This window comes from Marmota marmota, unplaced genomic scaffold, assembly GCF_001458135.2.
Source record: "Marmota marmota marmota unplaced genomic scaffold, marMar, whole genome shotgun sequence".
Taxonomy (NCBI): domain Eukaryota; kingdom Metazoa; phylum Chordata; class Mammalia; order Rodentia; family Sciuridae; genus Marmota; species Marmota marmota.
Genome location: NW_026000082.1, coordinates 38,952,679 through 38,969,330, shown reverse-complemented (window position 1 = coordinate 38,969,330; position 16,652 = coordinate 38,952,679). Strand labels below are relative to the sequence as shown.

General features: G+C 60.4%; 1 protein-coding gene across 6 annotated transcripts in view; it reads left to right on the top strand.

The window, feature by feature from the left end:
* The window catches only part of Alpl (alkaline phosphatase, biomineralization associated), a 43,686-nt gene extending 37,560 nt beyond the window's left edge, over window positions 1-6,126 (top strand). For all 6 annotated transcript variants that reach the window (XM_048816124.1, XM_048816128.1, XM_048816126.1 and 3 more), the window contains 5 exons: window positions 849-918; window positions 2,124-2,258; window positions 3,956-4,147; window positions 4,372-4,491; window positions 5,139-6,126. In XM_048816124.1, coding sequence (XP_048672081.1) covers window positions 849-918; window positions 2,124-2,258; window positions 3,956-4,147; window positions 4,372-4,491; window positions 5,139-5,404 — 783 coding nt within the window. In that variant the 3' untranslated portion in view covers window positions 5,405-6,126. The remainder of the gene's footprint in view (window positions 1-848; window positions 919-2,123; window positions 2,259-3,955; window positions 4,148-4,371; window positions 4,492-5,138) is intronic.
* The last annotated feature ends 10,526 nt before the right edge of the window (window positions 6,127-16,652 follow it).

Here is a 16,652-nt window from a genome sequence, read left to right as displayed (position 1 = left end):
CCGAGTCCTGCCAGAGGGGTCACTGTCTGGTCCCGGATGGGTGGCATTCTAGAAAACCAGACCTGAAGAGTGCGTGTCTCATCAACGTCACCGTGACCACCTAGGAGCTGCAGGTCCTGGGTGTCTCGGGGTCCTTGTCTGTGAAACGGAGTATCCTCCGGGGACTGAAGTGAGGACCAACTGACCTCACGTAGCAGGGACTCGGAGCCCGACTTTCGTCTCCTTGCCCCCCCCCCACAGCAGCCTCTGAGGTTTTGAAGACCACTGACCCCAATTCCACTGCCCAGAGAAGGCAAGGGGTGTCCTGAGGACACACAGCTGATTCTTGGCAGTCCTGGGTCCCCAGGTCCAGGCCTGAACGGTGCCGTCTCCAGACTGAGCTGGGCCTGCCTCTGTCTGTGTCTACATGCCCCAGGGAGGCTGCACCTCCTTTGTCTCCCCTCCTGGATGGGGACCCCAAGACAGGGAGGGTGCGAAGCTGCCTTACCACCACCCCAGACACAGCTCCTACTCCTCAGTGGGCACCCATGGCCCTGGGGACCTGGGCCTGCCTCCTCTTTGCCCCGTGACTCCCCTGACAACTTCTGCTTGGCCCCCGGGGCTCCGGTAGGACATCACCTCTACCAGGAAGCCCTCCCTGACCCCGCCTCTGGGCTCACCGCCTCCTAGTTCCCCAGAGTCCTGCCCCACTGCATTCTCCATTAGAATTGCCTATTTGCTTGTCATTTCTTGAGGTCAGGGAGGGTGGGTCCTCAGGGAGGGATGTTAAATGATGGAAAGAAACAATGAAATGCCCCAGACTGAGGCCAGCTGGGGACGCACGCGCTGACCCTGTCCCTGCCTCCTAGCACTCCTACTTTGTCTGGAACCGCACGGAGCTCCTGAGCCTCAACCCCGACAGCGTGGACTACCTCTTGGGTAAGTGGGGCCTGCAGCTGGGGCTGCGTGAGCCCGGGCCCCAGGAGAAGCCCTGGCCTGCTCCCTCTTAGGGCCTTTGTCATCCGTTTCTAGGACCTGGGAGGGGTCAGGAAAGGTGTGTGTTCATGGAAGGAGGCCTGAAGCCTGCTGGCTGTAAAGGGATCAGCCCCATCGGGCTCAAGGAGAAACTGAAGCTCAGAGAGGGCGGTGGCCTGCAGCATGCCACACAGCTGAGAGCAGTATGACCCAGACAGCCAAGCCCTGGCTGGGAGCCAAGGCTTAAACTGCCCCTGGATTAGGGGTGGGCAGAGGGAGGGGACAGGGAGCCGGAGTCAGCCCAGGGACATGCCAGGGAGGAAGCCAGTTAAGTTGTCTCTGCCCGTCCTGATGGTTGGCCCCGCTCCGCAGGGAATGGAGAGTAGGCAAGGGGCCCGGGGCAGCCCTAGGTGGCCAGTGTGGGAGGGGACCACAGTAGGGCATGAACTCCAGGGGACAGGGATTATTGGGTGCCATCTTGGAAGCCAACTCCCACCTGCTTCCAAAGCACCCAGGACAGCGTGTGGCCCGAGTGGGTGGTCCCTTGTTGGAGCTGTCCGGCTGTGTGCACCCGTGTGGCAGCCAAGGTGTTCTGGAAGGACACTCAGAACTGGAAACGCCCAGATGGGCTACACGGGCAAGGAGTGGTCACTCTCCTGTGTCACAAGAGAGAAAATTGAGCTCAGGGAACAAAAGGGACAATGACATCAAACTTCCTGCTGTGCCACAATGGCACGACCCCGGTGCCCCTCCAAGCTCCCACGGAAATACGCCTGTGTTCACGTTGCCTGGCCAGATGCAGGCCAGAGCCCTTGCCTTGAAGCCATGGCACTGTGTCCTGGGTCCCCCATGCTGAGGCAGGATGACGGAGGGGATCTCAGACCTGGCACTTCCCAGCTGCCCAGCAAGCAGCTGGACGCCTCTGAGCGTCCGTCTCCTCCTCGGTAGAATGGGCCTGGAGATCCCCGGACCCTGGTGGTGGTTGAGAAGATGGTAGGAACCGTGGGCACAATTCTGGACCCACAAGAGCCACCCAGATAGGCTCCTCCCCCACCACACCACCCCCAAGTTGGGTGTGGGAACCTGTGTTCCTGAGACACCCCGGGCTCCTGGTGGTCCTCCTGGCAGGGCCAGGGCGTGCGACGTCCACCTCGTCCTTGTGTCCGCAGGTCTCTTCGAGCCTGGGGACATGCAGTACGAGCTGAACAGGAACAATGTGACTGACCCGTCACTCTCTGAGATGGTGGGCGTGGCCATCAAGATCCTGAAGAAGAACCCCAAAGGCTTTTTCTTGCTGGTGGAAGGTAGGTGCCCCAGCCTGCCGAGAGGACACTTCCAGAATCGGCCCTGGAGCCAGGGGAGGGGTGGTCCAGCTCTCAAAGGGAACTTCCCCTTTTGGGGACGAAGAGAGAAATTCCCTTTGGGCTGAGGAGCTGCAGACTGGGGGTGGGGATGCTGGAAACCCCCACTCAAGTTCCCCCTGCAGACGGCTCAGAGAGGCCTCCTCAGCGCACAGGCTGCCATTCCACAGGGACTCCTGGCTCGGCCTCTGCGAGAGGCTGTGGAGTCAGATTGGGGATCTCGTCCTGGTGCTGCCACCCACTGGCTGTGTGGCCTCAAGGGGTGACAGGCCTCCGCAGGACTCAGAAATGGGAACTACTTGGAACAGGACCCAGCGAAGGATAAGTCCTCAGTATTCCTGTTATTATCATGGTTAGGATTACGCACTAGCCCAGGCAGCCGCAATGGGAAGTGAGGGGAATGATAAAAGATTCCGGATCTTTCCGGAGCTCTGAGAGCCACTGCCCTCTGTGTTTCCTCACCCTGTCCTGTGGTGATGTGCGTGCACACACCCCCACACAGACACGTGGGCCTATTTGCACAGCCACACTCTCCCCACACACATGTGCACGGGCTCCTCCACCTTCCGGGGGCCAGGGGCCGCCCCCCCCAGCTTGGCTGCTCTCCTGCCAAACCCCGGGGTTCCCACAAGCCCAGCGGTCTCGGCCTGGCCCTGAGCAGGCCTCTGGTGCTGAGGAGCTAGCCAGGAACCAGTGGTGGCGGACATGCTTCCCCGGGGATTGTCTTCTTTGTGAGCAGGGCCAGGCCAGCCCGCCGGGCCAGCTGCTCCCAAAGCCACAATAAAGGTAAGGCCCGCCCTGCAGCCCGCCGGCCAGAGCAGCGAGGCCGAGGCTGGTGGAGGGAGGGCAGCCTGTCACCCAGGCGCCCGGGCGCAGGACCCTCAGCTGGGCGTGTCCACCCAGGCAGCATCTGCTGGTGGGCAGGATGGGGAGGTGTCCCCCAAAAGCCACTCAGCCCTCAGCTGCGAGGCCAAGCTCAGAGCCAGGGCTGTGCACGCACCGAGGGAGGTGGCATGAGCTTAGGCCCCCATGGGCTGGCATGGAAGGCCTCTCACGGTGTGAGGACAGTGACCTGGGCCTTCTGTGTAGCGGGATTGTTTTCAAGGTGGAGATGGAGAACCAGGGCAGTAGGAGTCACGCCTGCCTCAGCCCCCGCAGGCCCCACCACGGGCACCCGCTCTCCCTCTGTAGGCCTCATGTGTAAATAGGGCCCATCGCGTCCATCTCAGCCCAGGCCCGCGGTGGAGGGCACCCTGACATGGCTCTGCTGTGCCCGCCTGCAGGGACTCAGGGCTGCTCCCCTCCCCAGCCTCCCTGAAGTCCTCAGCGACTCTGAAGAGACAGTGCTAGGACAGACGGGTGGTGGACAGACGGCAGGGATTCAGTCTGGCAGATCTGCCTTAGGACCTGGGCTCTGCAGCCTCCGTCCCTGGACTCTGGTCCTGCGGCCCCTGTCTGGCCTCTGGAAAGACCAAACGGCTCACGGGACGCCTGAGACGTGCCTGGCCCACGGTGCTTCCTAGTGACAGTCACTGTGCGCGCCTGTCAAGGCAACTGTGACCTGGACAGGGTCGTGGGGCTTGAGGGGGCCGATCTGCTCCCCTTGCCCCCTCTCAAGGCCTTTACCTTGATGTCCTAAGGAGGCAGGATTGACCACGGACACCACGAGGGCAAAGCCAAGCAGGCGCTGCACGAGGCGGTGGAGATGGACCGGGCAATTGGGCAGGCAGGAGCCATGACCTCTCCAGAAGACACGCTGACCGTGGTCACTGCTGACCATTCCCACGTCTTCACCTTTGGTGGATACACCCCCCGGGGCAACTCCATCTTTGGTAAGGGGCCTCCACGGGGGCGCAGGAAGCAGGAAGCAGCCCGAGGGGAGGACCAGCGGTAGCCGGGCAGGGAGGATGGGCGTGGGACGGGGCTGGAGCAAGTCAAGTGTGCGATGCTGAAGTGGGGTCTGCGTGGCTGGGGATTGAGTAGGAGAGAGGAAGGACAGACGGACAGGAAGAGGAGGGGATGGATGGATGGTGGGTGGACTCTTGTCTCTGTGCAGGTCTGGCCCCCATGGTGAGCGACACGGACAAGAAGCCCTTCACCGCCATCCTGTACGGAAACGGGCCTGGCTACAAGGTGGTGGACGGCGAGCGGGAGAACGTATCCATGGTGGACTATGGTGAGACCCCAAGGCCAGGGCAGGACAGGCATGGGGCAGCCCTTGGGACAGGCTGGGAAGAACAGTGTAGCTTGTTGCCAATGTCAGTGGTCCTGGAATAGCCCAGACTTGAGTGAGAGCAACCTCCATTTGAATCCCCTCTTACAATTTAGTAGCTCTGTGACTTTGGGCATGGACCATCCCCTTTCTCAGCTTCAGTTTCCTCCCTAAAAAGGTTGTGCCTTCCAAGGACTTTAAACTGGAGGATTCAATAGGTCTGATGAGCTTAGCATGGTGCCTGGCATATATAGGTACTTGGTGTGTTACAGTCGTTTTTACTGGCTGTGTAAAATTCCAGCCCATGAGGCTTTGCAGTTAGCTCATCCAGCTCCATACCGTTGAGTATTCATTTGCTCTTGACACCCCAATAGTCCCTGGGGGGGCCGATGATGCAGCCATTGGTGACTTCTCTTTAGTCGACTCTTCCCTGCTAATCCAAATAGCCCAGAAAAAGTTAATTCTCTCATGCATGCTAGGCAAGTTCTCTACCACTGAGCTACACCTCTTTCTTTAGTGGGGCACTCAGGCCGGCTGGATGGGGAGGGAGAGGTCACTTGCCCAGCGCCACGGCCCAGTGGGCCCTCAGCCACGTTTCTCCTGGCCCACAGCTCACAACAACTACCAGGCCCAGTCGGCTGTGCCCCTGCGCCACGAGACCCACGGCGGGGAGGACGTGGCCGTCTTTGCCAAGGGCCCCATGGCCCACCTGCTGCACGGTGTCCATGAGCAGAACTACATCCCCCACGTGATGGCGTACGCAGCCTGCATCGGGACCAACCTGGACCACTGTGCCCGGGCCACCGCGGCGGGCAGCCCCACTCCGGGGCCCCTGCTGCTCCTGCTGGCGCTGCTCCCCCTGGGCACCCTGTTCTGAGGGCTCAGGGCCCGGCACCCAAAGCCCACGGCAGATGGCCAGCTTCCCCCTCCCGAAGCTGCCGACTGCCCGGCAGCCCACACTTCCCGGGCGGGGAGGCCAAGGTCCCCGCAGCCTCTGCAGCTGCCAGGACAGGGGACCCAGGAACCAAAGCCTGCTGCCCACCTCACTCCCCTCTGGAGTCCTCCACGGGGCCAGCCTGACCCCTGGCCTCAGCTCTCGAAGCCCTCCCGCTGCCCTTGGCCAACAGGGTCGGTTTTCTTGGGCAGGCAGAGCACAGACTGCAGGAACTCTCAAAGCGTCTTATTTTTCTAACTAAGATACTTCTCCAGACCCACGAGGCTGCACCTCCATGGAACATGCCAGACCCAGCCCTCTCCTTCCCTTCCTCTTCCTCTGGAAGCCCCTGGGCCCCCTGCTCTTGGTCCCTGAGCCCAGCCATGCCTTCGGGGGGACCAGGCCTCTCTGCTCAGGGTGGGGGTCACTCCCTCCCTCCGAGGTTGCCAGGCTCCCAGGAAGCCACCTCCTGAGACTGGCTGTCCTCGCAGGGTGGCCAAGCTGGGAAGAGCAGCCTGGCGGGGCTGCACACCAGCTCTGAACACACACCAGCTCCTCGCTGAAGCCTCTCTCCTGTTTGGAAGGAAAAAAAAAAATCTCCTTTCGGTGTTGGTTAAAAGGGAACACAAAACATTTAAATAAAAGTTTCCAAATATTTCTGAGGACAGGGCTGCGTCTTTGTGGTCAGTGAGAAAGAGACTGAAATAAGCTCATTTCTCTGGGAAGAGCTGGACTCGGGAGCAGGAGGGTTGGGCAGGGACGTGGGGCTTCCTGTCGGCCTGGGCAACTCTGGACAAAGGCTTTGTGTGTCTGGGTCTCAGTTTTGCTACCTGTGAAGTGGGAGAGGGTCCTTACAGAGGAGGGCCTGCCTGAGACCCACTGCCAAGGGTCTCTCGTGGCCAGGTGGCACCCCTGCTGCGGGGACCCAGGGACTGCAATGCCCTGGCCCGTGGTAGCACATCCATCCCCAGCCTCGCACAAATGCGGAGTGCCTGCCGGGCTCTGATTAAGGGCAGAGGGCTGAGCCCTCAAGGCGCTTCCGTCGACCTTGGCCTTGGCCATCGCACCTTCCCAACTCCAATGCTGCACTCAGGATCCCTTACAATATGAAAAGGCTGCTTCTGAGGCTCCAATGGATTCCTCCACATTTATAAGTAAGGACACCAGGAGCGCGGGAGGCGATGTGATTGTCAAGGTCCCCCACGTTGTGGAGCAGGGATTTGGACCCAGATGGGTCAGATTCCAAAGCTCCTGGACTTAATGACATCCCTTCTTTGTTTATGATACACTTCCACACTCCTGCCCACCAGGTCCCAGCCAATACAAATGACTCAGAGCCCACGCTGGGTAACTAGGAACCAAGAGAGATGAGAGGCCCTGGGCCTGGGGTGGACATCCTCCAGGATGGAAATACAAACCAAGATTCGTCTCTGAGCTTCCTGGTAGTCCTGGCAAAAAGGGGAGCACAGCCAAACTGTGCTGGGATAAGAAGGAAACTACAGGGGCTGGGGCTGGGGCTCAGTGGAAGAGCGCTCGCCTGGCATGTGTGAGGCGCCGGGTTCGATCCTCAGCACCACATAAAAATAAATAAAATAAAGGTGTTGCATCCACCTAAAACTAAAAAATAAATATTTCCCCCCAAAAAAGAAACTACATACATACATTCTTTCCGGGACACAGCCACCTCATCTTGGACTGCGCGGTGCAGTACATTCAGGTGTTATTCTTCTAATATCTTCACAATTTTTGCCATATCTCTGTACTATTATTTCCTTAACTGATCTTTCATTTCATATGTAAGCAGTTATTTTTTTTTTTTAAGTTTCCCAACTGGGTATGGTGGTGCACACCTGTAATCCTGGCAGCTTGGAAGGCTGAGGCAGGAGGATCACAAGTTCAAGGCCAGCCTCAGCAACTTATGGAGGCCCTAAGCAACTTAGCCAGACCCTGTCTCAAAATTTAAAAAAAGTAAATAGGGCTGGCGATGTGGCTCAGTGGGTAAGCACCTCTAGTTCAATCTCCAGTACCCAAATAATAGTAATAGAAGTTCCCCAGCACCGCCTGAAACCCAGCCACCTGTCTCAGGGGTGTGCAAACCGTACCTGGTATCTTTGATTGAGTTTCCCACACCCAGACCCTAAGATAAGGAGTTGGGCCCAAGTTGTTTGTTAGAGGAGCCCAGAGAGCACCAGCTGGGGACAGAAGCAGCAGAGCCCGGAAGGGCAGGGAGCTGAGAACGCTTCCTCTGTGGCTGGGGGTTGAGGAGGTCGCCATTGGTGGGTGGCAGCAATGGACCCCTCTGTGGACCCCTGGGGGACAGTGTAGGAGAGGTGCTCCAGACCCTCAGACCCCCGTGGGGAGAGGAGCAGGTGTATTTCCTCTTCTGTGTTCCTCCCTCGTTGGCCAAGGGTTCCTCCCAGGAGAATTGACCTTGGCCTTCCAACAAAGTCAAGGCCAGCCTCAGCAACTTATTGAGGCCCTAAGCAACTTATCCAGGCTGTCTCAAAATAAAGAAATAAAATAGCCCTCTTGAAGGGCCGGGGGGAAGCCCCATGGCATGGTGCAGGAGCCCTGAGTGCCCAGAGGATACCAGCCCGTGTCATCTGGGGGTCGCCCACAGGGCTAGGAAGCAGGGGGCTGTGGATTACAGAGAGGGGTCCCCATCTCCACTCTGTCACCTTCTTCTTCCTGGGGACTCGGGCAAGGTCATCGACATCTCTGGCACCCCTGCCCAGCGCAGGGTCTAGTGCATGGTGGGCACTTAGGACCCTAGGAGGGCCAGGAACTCTCCCTACCCCAGGGCCGTGTGTCCTCCCAGAACCAGGCGTGGCTGAGCCTCAGGTGCCCTCAGCTCCAGAGCCCTCTCCAGCCTCCTCGCCCAGGTGGGGCCTGGCTCCTGTCCCCCAGACCCACTCGGCACACTCTGTGTTGACCATCCTGGACTTGGGTCCTAATCTGGTCATCGAGGCAGAGGTCGCAGCTCCAGCCACCAGTATCCCCGACCATGGAACTAGACGGTACAATGACAGCTTCTTGGGACAGGCCACTCCCCTCCGCTGCGCTCTCAGGCTGTTAAAGGTAAGCCCAGAACCTCGGGACCCACACAGTCAGAATTTACTTCCATCTCAAGCACCAGGGGTGTGCCTGGCCAGGAGGCGGGGACCCTGGCCCTTTCCACCTGTGGCTTAGGTCCTGGACGTGCTACCTGACCAGCGCTTCCATGGGGGGAGGTGACACACCTGCTTTTAAACCATTTCTGCCCCGACAACCACACTTCCACTCCGAGCCCATAGATAAGAATTTGTCCTGAGCCCACCTCGGGGCAAAGGAGTCTGGGAAATGTAGTTTTTGATGGGACATTTAGATCCAGCTAAGTCTCTACTATAGGCACCGTCCTCTGCACAGTAGGGTGTGGCAGCACCCCTGGCCTTTGACCTCTAGATTTCTGGGGGACAAAATTGCCCCCTGCACTGGGGGAGATCGCCTGCTCTAAAGGGGCACCAGCGGGGTCAGCTCTGTGGGTGTCGGACACCAACACACGCCCCACACATCTCTGTCATTGGGATATTTCATATCATTGAAGATTTGGAATTCTGAGTTTTTTGAAAAATTGGAAGACTCAGCTGGCCCTGGACGCCACATCTCTGCTGGGCAGTGGTCAGTTGGGGCTGAGAAATGGCCGCCCATCAGGGAGGTGTAGCTCCTCTGGTTGCCGCAGTCCCCAGCCCAAGAGGGGAGGCCATGGGGAGGGGCAGAGGGGACAGAAGGGAGCAGAGGCTTACCAAGGGCAGGGGCCTGGGGTGTGAGGTGCAGAGAGGACTTCAGAAGGAAGCACTGTCGGGGAGAGTGGGCAGGAAGGCCTCAGGTGCAGTTCCAAGAAATGGGGATTTGACCCTGAAGACCTTGGGAGCTGTGAGATGTCCTGACCGTCATGTTTGAAAGATCATCCCCTCATCCTGGCTTTTTTTTTTTTCTTTTTGTACCAGGGGCACTTACCCACTGAGCCACATCCTCTGCCCTTTTTTGTTTTTTTATTTTGAGACAGGGTCTAGCTAGGTTACTTAGGGCCTCCATATGTTGCTGCAGCTGGCCTTGAACTTGGGATCCTCCTGCCTCAGCCTCCTGAGCCACTGGGATTATAGACATGTGCCACCGCGCCTGGCTGGAAGCCAGTTTTGAAGTCACTTCAAGAGGAGGAAGTAGAGGGCTGGAGGCTAGACTGAGATGGCTACTGGACAGTCGAAGCTGGGGCCATGGAAATGGGCTGGGAGGGAGAGGACAGGTCCCAGGATGGCCCTGACAGTCCCTGCCTGTTGGTCAGAATGAAGAAACTAAACGCTCTAGGTCTGAGCCAGAGGCAACTGGACACCTACTACGTGCCACCCACCCTATGAAGCGCCCAGAGAGGGCAGTGGGGTGAGGGGGGCTGCAGCCCTGGGGCAGGCCTCGCACACCACACCCTGGGAGGTGGCCTCCCCTTTACAGATGAGAAAATGGGTGTTCAGCAGGGCAGCCACCCCCCAGGCCCTGTGACTTACAGGTGACGGCTGGATTTGGAGCCTGGATGGGTCTGCCTGGCTCCAACCCATGCCTCTCCTTGAGTTTCTCCCAGGAAAACAACTCCAGCCCATCAGCCAGACTCCGGGCTCCCTGGTGGGGTGGTGGACAGAGCCCTGGGTGGGGGCCGCGGGAGGGAGGCAGCGAGTTATAATTAGCCCTGGGGGCTGAACCCGAGACCTCCCACCAAGTCAGACCCACCGTGGGGGCCTGGAGGGGATCAGGTTCTCAGGAGGCTTTGGGCTGCGAGGTTCCCTCCTGGGGCCTCCTGGCTGCCCTGCCCCAGCCAGGCGCCAGCCCTTCCCTGGCTCCTCCACAGTCTGCGTGACCCTGGGGTGGAGTGGGCATGTGGAGCCGCCGACCAGGGGGAGGCAGGCTGGGCTGGAGCCCCTGGTTGGGGCCGGCCGGCCAGGGCCACCCTCAACCTCCCGCCTCCTGGAGCCCAGGGTTAGGATCCCGGTGGGGCCCTAGCACAGTCACAATGAGGGACACTTCGTGGTGTATCGCCTGGGTCCCAGGCACTGCTCCTGCGTGTCCCACACACACATGACCTCATTTTCCTTCCTACCACCCTGGGAGGATGGGACTGTCATTATCCTCATTTTACAGATGAACAAACAGAAGCAAAATCTGGCAGCTTCTGGGAGTCGCACCGTTAACCAGGGCCAGGGCCAGCACCCGGAGCCAAGCGGCAGGCTCAGAGGGCAGGGTTTTGTTTTTGTTTTTGATTTTTGTGCTGCCGGGGATGGACCCCAGGGGCACTCCACCACAGAGCTACATCCCCAGCCCCCTCTTTAAATGTTATTTGGAGGCAGGGTCTAAGTTGCCGAGGCTGGCCTCAAACCTGGGACCCTCCTGCCTCAGCCTTCTGCGTGGCTGGGACCACGGGTGGTGTAGGCCACTGTGCCCGGCCAGAGTGCAGGTTTAAACACACTGGGTTACCTTTGGTGACGGACAGGGCTGGACTTCAATGCCTGCTTCTCCTGGAGCACAGGTTTCCCGCACTGAGACTTCTAGGAGACAGGAGGGCTCAGTGTGTGGCTGAGGGTCACTGTGCCCATCCTTTGGTCCTGGGGTCAGAGGCTGACTGGTCATCACCGCCTGCTAACTGGAGCCCACTCCCTTCTCCGTGGACTCCTTGACCTTGAAGCCAACCTCCCAAGCTGGGGTGATGGGCAGGGAGGGCTTCGGAGGAACAGAGAGGAAGGGTCCAGGTGTAAGAGCATGAGCCCCAGGTGTGTGGACGGGGGGACATCAGAGGCTGGACCTGACCACCTAGCCCCGAAATTGGTAGTGGGTGCCCATGCTGAGCCCCTGTCCTGTGGGCTTATCCATGCCAGGCGGGTGGCTCCAGGGGTCTGGGCCCCCCGAGTCAACCTGGGTAGAACACCTTGGCTCATTAGCTTCCTGCCCACACAGGTCACCTGGCTGCAGGGACATCACAGCAGCCATGAGGCTGAGCACCGAGGGCGGCTGCCTGCAGGGGGAGAGAGAACCCTGCTCTGGGGACATGAGCAGCTGCCATTGGACACCCACCTTCAAGGTGAGGTAGGTGTCCTGACCCTGCATCTCTCCCTCTCTCTCTCTCTCTCTCTCTCTCTCTCTCTGAGGAGTCTCCTTCCCCCAAACCCCAGGCAAAGCTCAGGGCTGGAGTGGACTTCAACAGTCCAGGGAAGAAAGGCAGCACAGAGAGGCTCAGACACCAAGCCGAAGTCACGCGGTGAAACAGGCAGAGGAGTCCAGTGTCCACTTCCAGCAGAGGGTTCTCATGGCTTCCTGTCAGCTATGCCGGAGCAGCGGGTGTGGTGAGACAGGAGGCAGCAGGGACTGCAGCTTCACCCTCCTGCTGTGGTCCCTTCCCACCCTCTGACCTCACTGGAGTAGGACACAGGCACTGGCCCATTTTTCAGATAAGAGCAAGGTCCAGGGAGTGACTGGGGGTGCGACTGGAGCTGGTGGTCAGGGAAGGCCTGTCTGAACTGGTGACATTGGAACTGAGACCCAATTAGTGAGATGGTGGCTTTGCAAAAACCTGGAGGACAAATTGCTCTCAGCAGGGAAAAGAGGGAGGTGGCGATGAACTCGCCACGTTTGAGGGGCAGAGCTAGGTGATGTGGCCCCAGCGCGAGGAGGGGGCAGTGGCGGGGGCTGGGCAGGGGCCTACGTTTGCTTCTGGTGGCGGATGGCTGGAAGCATGGGCGACGTGACCACTCATGCTCTCCCTCGATGGCTCTGGAGTGCCAGGAGAGGACACTGGCGCGGGCCGGAGGCCCTGTGTTGTGCTGGTTGGAGCTGGTGGTGGCGGGAAGGCGCTGGAGCCCAGACATGCTTGGAAGCTCAGCCAGCAGGGCTTGCTGGTGGACGGCGCGTGGGAAGAAGCGAGGGAACGGGACACCTCCCAGGTGTGTGGCCCGAGCAGCCGGGGAGAGAGGTGCTGTCATGGCCACGGGGGACCAGACTTGGGGAGAGAATGGAGCACTGGGAGGCGCCCACTGCCCTGGGTGGGAGCGCTGGACAGGGGCCGGGAGAAGGGGTCTGGAGTGGAGGACTCGTCCAGGCTGCAGGCCCACAGCGTCATGGTGGTACTTGCAGCAAAGAGCAGAGAGGGGGAGAGGCTGCCTGAGGTCACAGAGAGCCAGCGGCGGGGTTTGAGCCGGGGCCTGTCAGGAGCTCTCACACTCCAGGGGCAGAGAGTGCTTTGATGAAGTGGTAGAGGATCCCTGGGACAGGGACAAGGAGAAGCCCCTCACAAGGGGTTGGGAACTTGGGGAGATCCTTCCAGCCTGGGCCACCTGCCATCCATGGACTGCCCACCTGGGAGGGACCTTGAAGAACACAAAGTCCTGTCCCCTGCCTGTCGCACAAATGGAGAAACCGAGGTTCCGAGGAGGCAGGGCTGGGGTCTGAGTCTTCGGCCAGTCAACCCTGACCTTGTACCAGCCTCTGAGGCAGGATCCTGCCTGAGGCAGCGCTGGCTGGCAGAGAGCACCCAACTGGGGCGCTGCCTCCTCGAGGCCTTCAGACAGAGGAAGAGGGACCCAGTCTTCGCTCCCGGGCACCCCTGAGGCACAGACCGCCTGATGCATATCTCTGTCCCATGTCCAGCCCTTCCCTGGCCAGGGGACCTCTATGCAGCCTCAAGCCTGACTCTGGTCATGGCTCCTGCCCTGTGGCCAGGCCCGAGGCCTCCCTGGCCGCTGCCCAGACCACCCAGCGCCAGGGCCTGGCGGAGCCCGGCGGGGCTGGCCGGCAGTGCTTCCAGGCTGGCCAGCCGTGGTCTGGCTCCGCCTGAGGGGCTGTGGCCTGGGAACCACTGGCTGTCTCCTCGGGGAAGCGCCGGCTCTCCAGAACAAACAGGGAACCGCAGGCTCCTCGCCCGGCCCAGGAGGGAGCTGCCCCTGGCCTGTCTGCCCCCACCCCGCTCTTCAGGCCTGGCTCCTTGCTTCTGGGGGCGGGGACAGGCGACCGTCAAGTGGACACACAGCCCTGAGCTGGAGGCCAGAGGTCTGCAGAGCAGGAAAGAAAGACAGAGGGAGAGGGTCTTGGTGATCAGCAGGGAAGGGGCAGGCTCCTGTGAGCAGACACGGATGGAAAGGACGGGCAGGGCGGCCAGCACAGTCCTGGGCACCTCAGAGCCGCTCGGGAGGGAGCCTCGACAGCACTGGGGTCACTGCTTAGCCTCCAGACCAGGACACGACCCTGGAGCCCACAGAGCTGAGTTCAAATTCAGACTCTGCCCACACGTGACTCCGCCTGTCTGAGCCTCAGTTTCTCCCTTAAAAAAAATCCCCTCCCCTCCCCAAAATTGTCCCTGCCTCCCACAGCCATGGGGAGTGACACAGTCCCCTAGACAGAAAGTGCCCAACCCAGAACGTGGCACCCAGCAGGTCCTCAAGAGACAGGAGCTACTGTCCCACGGCTGGCCCCGTGGGAGCCCGGACAGACCCTGGGGGCGCCTCGGCCCGCGGTGGGACAGGCCAGGACAGCCTCACTGATTCACTCCAGCTGGGGGTGGGGGTGGGGGTGCATCTGACTCCACTAAAAGCCACAATTAGAGCCCAATTTCAAGAAACGCTGGGTTAGTTCCTCCCTGGACAGATGTGATTATAGGCTCAGAGTTAGAGCGTTACTAACAGGGTGACACAGAGGCCTGGCCGGGCACGGCCGGGTGACCAGCCCAGCCCCCTTGACACATAGGGGGGAAAACGAGGCCCAAAGAGCAGGGGCCGGGCTCCAGCCCACCATCAGGTGAAGGCCCCCTCTCGCTCTCTGAAAGCCCGTCCGTGGCACCTAGACCCAGAGGGACCTCGGAGGAGGCTAGGGCTCAGCTGGGGCAGCCCCGAGGGGAAAGGGGGCTGCTGGGTTGGCAAGTGGGACGCAGGCCATGGAGCCGGCCAGCTGCCCTCCCTGCCCTCTGGGGGCCTTGACCTGACAATCAGCAGCAGCAGCAGCTGACCCCCCTCCAGAGCACTTCGGGCTGGTGTCCCTGCAGAATCCTAGAGGGAGGGACCAGCCTTAGTCCCGCTTTAGGGTTGGGTAAACTGAGGCACGGGACTGCCCAAGGTCATCCTGGGAGCCAATGGCCCGGCTGGCCTGGGGACAGGTGTTCCCGGTGGGAGTGGCCACCCCTTCAGCAGGAGGTGTGGGTGTGGGGGAACGCTGCCCCCGGAGGCTGTGACAGGGCCACAGGCCCAGATGCCACCCCACCTGGGGAAAGCCCTGAGGTTAGTGGACCACAGGATAAAGGTCCAAATCTCACCTCCCCAGACTCTGATCCCCAACTTTCTGGGCCTCCGGAGTCCCCCCGGCTTGTCCAAATGCACCAGCTCTGAGCTGCGCCTCCTTGGCTGTCCCTCCTGCGCGGTGCCAGCCATCCCTCCAGAAGCCAAGGTCACCCTGCCCTAGGTCCCCCTCCGTCTGCACCGTGGTCCAGCCAGCACTCCCACATGAGACTGGGGAGAGGACAGAGGAGGAGGGGACCTCCCCGACCCCGTCCTTTTCCTCCCCTCTGTAGCTCCCTTTGGGGAGCCCCGAGGGTGGAGGCAGTGCAGGCCCCCGCTGGCCCCCAGGAGCTTGGGAGTGGGGTTCTACAGCCTCATGCTGGCCAGGTGCCCCCCCAAGCCCAGGGGACGGGACGGGCTGGAGGCTTTTTATTTATTCAATAAACACTAAGGAAGCTCCTACTGTGCGCCACCCCAAGCGCCCAGCAGAGCGCATGGACCCTCCCTTCTGCTGCCTATGACTTTGCTGAGAAGGAGACTGTGTTTGGGTGCCATGTACCCCTCACCTTGTTCCTAAGGACCCTCCCCACTCCTAGAAAATTGAGCTCCCTGTGGGCAGGACCTGTGCCTCCCCCCTCAGACTAGGATTTTCCCAGGGCCTGGAGTGTCCCCCCATCAGACTGGCCTATGGAACTCACTGTCCCTGAGAAGCCTCCCCTCACTCCTAGAGCCTCGCTGGACTGGGGTGCCAGATAAAACACAGGACGCCCAGTTCAATTTGAATGTCAAATAAACATTTTTTACTATAAGTATGTCTCAAATATTGCATGAGGTATACTTAAAACTAAAAACGATTCCTTGTTTATCTGACATTCAGATTGAACTGGGCACCTTGTGTCTGTGTGTAGCGCCTGGCAGCCCAACCTCTGGAGCTATTTCTCCTGCTGGCTGGCACCTGGCCTGGCCAGATGGCCCAGGTCGTGCCTGGACTTGGCCCCTGCCTGCCCGGTGATAGCTACTGTCGGCCCCAGGATGGCCGCCCTCCCCATGGGCCCCACCTGCAGCCCTCGCCCCCGTGGACACCACCCCCACACCTGGTCTGGCCTGCACCGCCCAGCTTACGGCCCCTCAGGAATGCTGTGTCCAGCCTCCTGGGGCCCAGAGGGAGGTGCAGAGTCACAGCTGCCGGGGAGACACCACAAGCATCAGAGACAGAGAGGGGCAGAGACACTGAATAAAGGGATGCAGAGACCAGGAAATGCAGATGGGGGAGAGGCCAAGACAGAGACAGGGGAGGGCCCTGAGAGCCACCAGGCAAACCCTGGTGGACTGAGGCAGAAGGGAGCCTGGACCCCTGGAGCCCAACAGCTTGGGGGCTCCGGCATGGGTAGGCAGAAGGGGGAGCCCATTCCGAGCCCCTCCCAGGGGCACACACAGGGACATTCATGGCTTCCCAGAAGGGCCCATGGGGCAGCCAGAGTGGCTTTTAAAATTAGCCTTGCTAACCAGATTTGGTTATTTCAGGAGGCTCCGTCCTGGGCTGTCCCCTTGGTAGGGCAGGCACGGGAAGGAGGGAGGGACCTCAACATTCCAGGGTCCCTGGCTGAGCACCCCCTGTGGCCTGAGCAGTAGAGAACGTCCAGGTCCCATTCCCCTGGCACTAGGCCAGCCTGGGCCTGTGGCCATCTCTTTGGCAAAGTGCCCTGGGGTTGGACGTGGACGTCCAGGGGTGCCCTAGCTGCAGGGTAGGGGGGACCCTTGGGTTCTGTGCCAGGCAAAGAGCCCTAGCAGTTTGACAGCCTGTTTGCGCAGCAGGTAGGGCCTTGACCTGAGCCGCAGGTGAGAAACAGACTTGGAGAAACAGGAGGCCCAGCTGAGCTGTGGAGATGGGGCCCGTCTGGCCCGCAGGTGCC